The 7,204-nt window shown below is 39.1% G+C and overlaps 1 protein-coding gene across 1 annotated transcript; it reads right to left on the bottom strand.

Moving 5' to 3' along the window:
• Positions 1 to 467: 467 nt before the first annotated feature.
• chst1 (carbohydrate (keratan sulfate Gal-6) sulfotransferase 1) lies at positions 468 to 4,302 on the bottom strand. The gene is made up of 2 exons (XM_044029576.1): positions 3,998 to 4,302; positions 468 to 2,244 (listed from the first exon to the last, which is right to left on the bottom strand). The coding sequence occupies exon 2, from the start codon at positions 2,196 to 2,198 to the stop codon at positions 912 to 914; it is 1,287 nt and encodes a 428-aa protein (XP_043885511.1). The 5' UTR covers positions 2,199 to 2,244; positions 3,998 to 4,302; the 3' UTR covers positions 468 to 911.
• Positions 4,303 to 7,204: the final 2,902 nt, after the last annotated feature.

Raw genomic sequence — 7,204 nt, 5'->3', positions numbered from 1 at the left:
AGAGGAAATACAAACTGGGTGCTGCTCCACTGTTACATTAGCATTTTAACTAAAGACATAAATGGCAGTTTAAGTTTAACACTGCTTGATTTAGAGTAAATGGATTCAACTGACTGGAACTTATACATACAAACTGAATAAAAAACAAAAATAAACTTAGACTTAGATTAGTAGTACTCAGTATTTAGATTAGTACCTTGTACCAAGTACCATAATCATCTTGAGAACAAAAATGAAAAAGGTTTATTCCCTGTGCACCTGCAGTTGTAATCATAGCATTAGCTCTCATTAGAGTGTGTTTGTCTGTCACAGATGGTACTATATCCTGTGGTGATACACTCATGACCTCCAGTGGGATTCTGTCCCTTTAACTTGAGAGCTTATTAATTGTCAGCAATTATCCTTTGCAAGTGTGACATCTGTCAGAAGTATATTCTACTCCCATGTTGATAGAAATGCCACAGTGGTAAAGGTTGAATGTAACATTCACTATTTATTGCACAGTAGGGCATGTACAGTCCAAATTTGCCATGACAGGTATAACAAAAAAAAAAATATATATATATATATATATATCCTCTACCGGCCCCAATTCCATGTTTTGAAGGGGAACATTTTAGTTGTGTTAAAACAACAGCAACCATACATGAATGACAGTGCTTTACCTTGATTCTATGGATGGAAAAATAATAAGACATAGTTAAATTAGCTCATGTAATTACTTTGTGTTTTAAGTGTGCTGATCTGTAACATTGGGGAATAATTCATTGTTCCCTTGGTGCATTCAGAGTCTTTAAAGTTTAGTGCAAATTTGAAGAAACAAAATTACAGGAACAAAATCAACAAACTAAGGAACCCATAAGGCAACAATTATCAATGTATCAAAAATAGTCATTAGAGAACTATCCTTGTTACAAAAAAGGTACAAAAGCTTTGTCCTGTACCAGTGAGAGGGACATATTTTTCAGTTCCTCCACTGATTTCACAGCTTTATATCCCAGCTGTTTAAGTACTTTGTGACATACAGTCTGTGTGTACTCTACCATGTCATATGACAGTTTTAAACGCCAACTCTCCGCATTGGCTGCTGAATCTCTTACGGTCCCAAACTTGTGTTTCGCTGAGGGCTCATTGCTGCCCCGAGTGTTTACATGAATCCAGTCTTCCACATTTTTATCCATGGGCAGCCCCAGATAATCATAGATCTCCTTTGTCTTGAGAAGTGGATTTCGAGCCAAATCCTCGTAGCGAACCAACATGTACTTCCCTTTCAGCCAGTAGGGGTGGCTGAGACCGGTTGAAACAGAATTGAGAAAGTCTTCGCAGACAACAGTGAGCTGACTCATGTCTAGATTATAGGGCCTTCTCCCCGTGGCCCTCCAAATACGCCACAGGCGATACGTATCCCTGAATGTCTCAATCCGTGATGATAAAATACCACGTGGGTCCCTGACCAATTGAATGACTTTAATATTAAGCCGCGGGTCTTCCACTAAAGCACGTAGATCTCCAATCTCCGGCACTCGAACAATCTTGATGGCCACATGCCGCTTCTCACGGCATCCTTCGGTTGCTAACGTCATGTTTAGAGCTGCACATTTCTTAATGCAGTCACCTTCCTCCACATTGACATCAGCAGGGCCAAAGGCATCACACACAGGCTGCTGGCACAATGCTCGACTGGCACCACGGCGAAACAGTTTATCCGTAGTGTGGTTTGTGGGTGTTGGTTTGATGTAGCTCTCCAGAAAATAGAGGTCACAACCATACAGACTACGCAGGAGGTCTCGACTGGCACCCAGTGTAACACGTCGGTCTGCAGGGTTGCGGCTGTGGGACAGACGTGGAATCAGTGTAGTCTGAACATGATAAAGAGGCTCAAACAGGTAGAAAATCTCCTGGTGCTGGTTGAGCAGCTGACCCACAAAGGAGGAGCCACTGCGAGTGGTGGCCAGGACCAGGATATGAGTTTTTCGTGTGGCATTGATAGAAAAGTATGGGTAGTCATCGCAGCCTCCACTGCCTGGTGCTCCCCGTTCAAAGGGAGGTTCTGTGTCTTGGCCACCCAGACCACAGTTCTGGGGGCTGGGCAATGGACACAGCTGGAAAGGCTTGGAGGTGAGAGTCCGGATGGCTGTGTACTGGATGGCAATGGAGGCCAAGGCCAGCAGAATCACTGCCTTCCAGGAACATTGCATGGCTGAACCACTTCATTTAGACACAGCGGTCCATGCCAGGTCCTCCCTGTGAAAACATTTTTAATATTTTTATTTATTTCAGAAATGATTTCATTAGTGTGTGTGATCTAACACTTTTGTAAACACAACAGATAATTACAATAAATACTTCAGGGTCGATCATATACTGAAGTGAATGGAAATCTATATTAAAATTAATATTTTCTAAAATAAAGTTTTATACAATTCATTTTATCATTTACCCTACTGCCACTGAACAACGTATTGTTTTTAAATAAAAATATCAATTTGAAACAATAGCATATGACAAAGCTCCAGTTTTGTTCTTATATTTCTAATGTTTTATCAAAGGCAAATTTTAAAAAGGTAACATAGTTCCCATTATTACAATAGAATATAAGATAATAAGTTAATCACATTTAAAATGTATTACAAAGTGAATATTGCACTGAACCTTGACACACAAAAAAAATATCACAAATCACATCTTAATTTTATCATAACTCAGAAAAATCACAATTAGATTTGTTCCTAAATCGTTCAGCCGCTCATCCAAATTCTCTGGGCATGAGTCATCTGTAGGTTGAATAAAAGGTGTAATTGCAAGTATTACTTTATTTCTGGGGTGACATTACAAAATTACATTACAACAGTCTCTTTATAGCTAAATATTTAATAATCAAGTATATAATATATTGGGAAAAAAACGTGGTCAAGTTACAATGTAAAATAATTCATCAAAAACTCATGTGTCTTGCTAGTTTTTGAATAACAAAATGGTGACAGTGACATAGAAGTGCAAATCAGGTTGTGTAGAGAATCTATAGATTGAAAAACATGGGAATAATTGTTTTATTATGTTTTAAAATGTATGTTGCACTGATATTCTGACCATTCTGGTTCCATCTGTGTGTCTTTATGTATGAGTTAAAAAACCATAAGTGACCTTATAATTTTATTTAGGTATTTTCCAAATGAGCTCTACATTCTATACACACTTTCACTCTGTCTTCTCCAGCACAACTGCATCTCATCCAAGGACCTGGTTAGGCCTACAGTCACTGGTGAATTGTGCTGTATTTCACTTGTTAATCACGAAAAAATAAAAAAAGTACAAGCCAGTAGGGACATAAAAACAGTAGTTTAAAACTACAGTGCCAATGTCATGTCGAGGATAAATGATGCTGCCAGCCAATAATTATGTAATCATATAATCGATACAGCCCAGTCAGGTTTGTGTTTGTTTGTTTTTTAAATACACAGGATCATACTAAAATGCAATGGCCTTGATAAAGGCAGCTGTTTTGGTGATAGTGGAGAAGGCTGCACTTTAGTAGAAAAAAGAAAGTGGTGCATTAGAATATCTATTCCAAATACAGATAATGTAAAAACACTGAAATTAGACTAGGCATACAATAATAGTGCTACCACAAAAGCACATATCGCACCGCATAGAGAGACTTCAGCTGACAATGTTTTGCTTTTTCGAGTCTAAAAACAATACTGACTGCTGTTAACGTCATGTGCTCATAGACATCATCATATCTTATCTTAATACTAATACTAATAATGATGATTTGATAAGAATAAACATAATAACCGAGGATGCTGCAGCGGGAACAGGTCAGAGATTTTCCGCGATGCAGACATTTCACACTAATGCTGCGATAAGAAAACACGGAACAAATGAAATGAGCATCCCACCCAGCCAAGCTAGTGTTGTAAACAGTCTGTGTCAGCCCAGAATGGAGGAAAAAGCGTAGAATGCAGTAACATTAAGGAGCAAATATCCGTCATACCTTGTTGGCAGTTGTAGTATTCTCATGATGCGCTCTACATCCATGAGTCGCGGCTGGTTTCCCTCCGTCTTCTTACGCTGTCCAGCATGCGTTTGCTCTCGGATCAGGGACAGAGGAAACAATATAATGGTCGCTTTGAACAGAACGTTTAGCTTCAGAGACGCCGGAGACCAGAGGAGGTACAGTGGTGGAGTGAGGCTGATAGAGGCTAGTGTGCTGTTCTCCAGCGGACAGGCGGTGAGACTGACCGGCAACAGCGTCAGCGAGGTTTCCCTTCAATGATGCGCGGAGGCTGTGAGTGTGTGAGGTACACAAGGACTGACTGTCTGGACCAGCCCAGACCCCTCCCTCTTTTCACCTCTCTCTCTCTCTCTCTCTCTCTCTCTCTCTCCCTTGTTAAAAATGCATCGAATTCATTACATTTGAACAGCCTAACCAAATCCTTACCCCATACGTAACAGTATATACCGTTTTCTTTCGAAACATTGTAAAGTATACTTTTAAATACTCATTAATACTTATCTAAATGCCATTCACAGTAAAGATATGTTGAAATAAATTAATGAAATCAGATAACTGGACCAGTGGAGTGCTTTTACTTTGAAAAATGATCAAGACTTCCATTCACACCTATTTCATATTGTTTTTATTTTAACAGTTATGCCCACTCTCATATTGTTTATTATCATGTTACAATAAATGACATAACATGGTGAGATTGCAGATTGTAGCAAATGGAGGACTCATACACACACTTTCCCAAGTGCAACAGAAAACTATGTTCGCCTTTGCATACCAGAAAGTATGTTGCCCTTCTTTGTTTGCATAGTGACCTTACAGTTAAAAAAAAGGTTCCACCCCTTGAGTTATCCAGGCACTTTTTGCTGAAAAGCACACAGGCCAGCAGCCTGTGTGTGATGCCTTTGGCCCTGCTGATGTCAATGTGGAGGAAGGTGACTGCATTAAGAAATGTGCAGCTCTAAACATGAAATGTATTCTGATTGTTGTTGATCTGTTTTCTTTACCTTGGGCTTTTAGTTCAGTTTGTGTTTCATTGTTTTTCATTTGTTTGTTTGTTTTCTGGACTTCCTCCTAGTATGTGTACCTTGTTAATTTGACTTCCTGTTCTGTATTTCTTGTTGATTGTCTGCCCCACCCTAATGTGATTCACCTGTGTCCTATTTGTCTCACCTGTGTCTGATTATCCCTATAGTTTAGTCTCCAAGTTTCTACATCGGTTCATTTTGTTTATTCTAGTTACTTTGTTCAGAATCTAATGTTTGCATGTATTTCCTGCTTGTGTTCCTTGTGTTTCTGCTCATTGTGTTATGAAGTTGCTTTTTCAGTTTTTTTTTTTATTTTTTAGTTTGTTTTAGTAAAGACTCATGTTCATTTTTAAACATGCAGGCCCATAGCACAAGGGATTAAGGGATTAAGCTAAAAGAGTTCATGCTCAGTGCCTTGGGTTACTGGTAAATTGTAATTATTGTACTATCATGGTTGCTGCACCATAGGTAATTGACTGCCTCTCTATTTGTAAAAATGTACAAACTCATCTTTGTTCTTTCCTAAATGTGCTCTGAAGTTCCTTGGCCTTCACCTTGCAGATGAAATACTCTCAAATAAATTTAGACCAGTCCCACTGGAAGGACAGTGAAGCAGAAACTATGCAGCTCTTATTCCATGTCTGTCCCAAGAGCACTGATGTCAATGAACCCAGCTCGTGGGAACCTTGTCAAGGGACGCAGTTCTACACTGAAGCTTAGCATCTGCTGCAGTGTGATATCCTTTCAGGGCTTTGTCATGCAAGAGTATTTTTTTTTACCATGCTATAACAGGATTTACAGATTCACAACATGCCAGGATACATTGTGTGTGTGTGTGTGTGATTGGGGGAGAGGGGGGTTTCTCTGGTTTCTTTGTCTGTTTCTTTCGCTCTGTCATCTTCATGTTAGATAGTAGGTTGTGTTTTTGAGACTTTCATTTTTAATTTATATTTAATATAATGTTTAATTCACAACTTGGATCAGTGTGCATGCAAGGATTTCAAGGAATTGTGCTGTTCTTATTCATGATGTAGGGACCGACAGGACACAGGGAAAAAAAATGTCTGTGTTGCAAATCTGTGTGTAACGAGACATGTGTGAAGAAACATGGCCACATTTATTTTGGTGTATAAAGTTTACAGTAGTTGAACACAATATCAATTAAATTAAATTGTATTTGTGCCAAATCATAACATACATTAACTCAAAGCACTGCACATAGACAACATCATGGAACACAGACAACATCATGGAGAGCAGAGCAACCCAACAATTCACAAAATGAGCAAACACTAGGCATCAGTGAAGTGAAAAAACTCCCTTTTAACAGGAATACATCTCTGACAGAACCACACTCAAAGATGTGCAGCCATCTGCATCGACTGGTTGGGGTGAAAGGAAAAATGGGGGACAGAGGAGAGGTGGGGGACAGAGAGGAGAGGAAGATACAGAGACAGAAGAAAGAGACCAGGAACAGATACACAATGGAAGTATGGAGTTATAAGTTTATACAGTTCTGAGTCAGCGATGAACTACAATGTCATTTATATAAGCAGCAGCAGAGATTGTTGATAACATTATACTGATATCAACAATTTTAGCATAATAATAATGGTGATGATGTGTATGACAATAATAATAATAATAATAGTCAAAATTGGATCTGGATCCTGCAACCTGCAAGGTGAGGATACAGAGAGAGAGAGAGAGTGAGAGAGGGAGACAGGGAACAAGGTTAATGATAAGAAAGTCATATTGATACCCTGAGTGTTAGAGACTGAGTTTGAGTGCACCACAGGGAATTCCCCCAGCAGTCTAGGTCTACAGGTTTCCCTGAGCCAAGTCTTACTATAAGCTTTATTAAAAAGGAAGGTTTTCAGTTTAACTTTAAATAGAGAGAGATTCCCGCCTCCAAAACTTTCATTTGGAGCTGGTTCCACAGGAGAGGAGCCTGGTAACTGAAGGCTCTGCCTTCCATTATACTCTTACAGACTCTTGGAACCACAAGTAAACCTGTATTTTGGGACCTAAGTGATCTTTTAGGATGATAAGGTGAAAAAAAAAACATCAGGTATGAAGGGACCTGATCGACTGAAGTGTTTTTTTTACGTGAGGAGGAGGATTTTAAATTGATTTTAAATTGAATTCTAAACTGTATGAG

This window comes from Solea senegalensis, linkage group LG7, assembly GCF_019176455.1.
Source record: "Solea senegalensis isolate Sse05_10M linkage group LG7, IFAPA_SoseM_1, whole genome shotgun sequence".
Lineage (NCBI taxonomy): Eukaryota > Metazoa > Chordata > Actinopteri > Pleuronectiformes > Soleidae > Solea > Solea senegalensis.
Note: the sequence above shows the minus strand (reverse complement) of the source record. Positions and strands in the feature narration are given on the sequence as shown.

Excerpts from the sequence above, each read along its gene's own strand:
- chst1 (XM_044029576.1), bottom strand. The coding sequence starts at position 2,198 with ATGCAATGTTCCTGGAAGGCAGTGATTCTGCTGGCCTTGGCCTCCATT.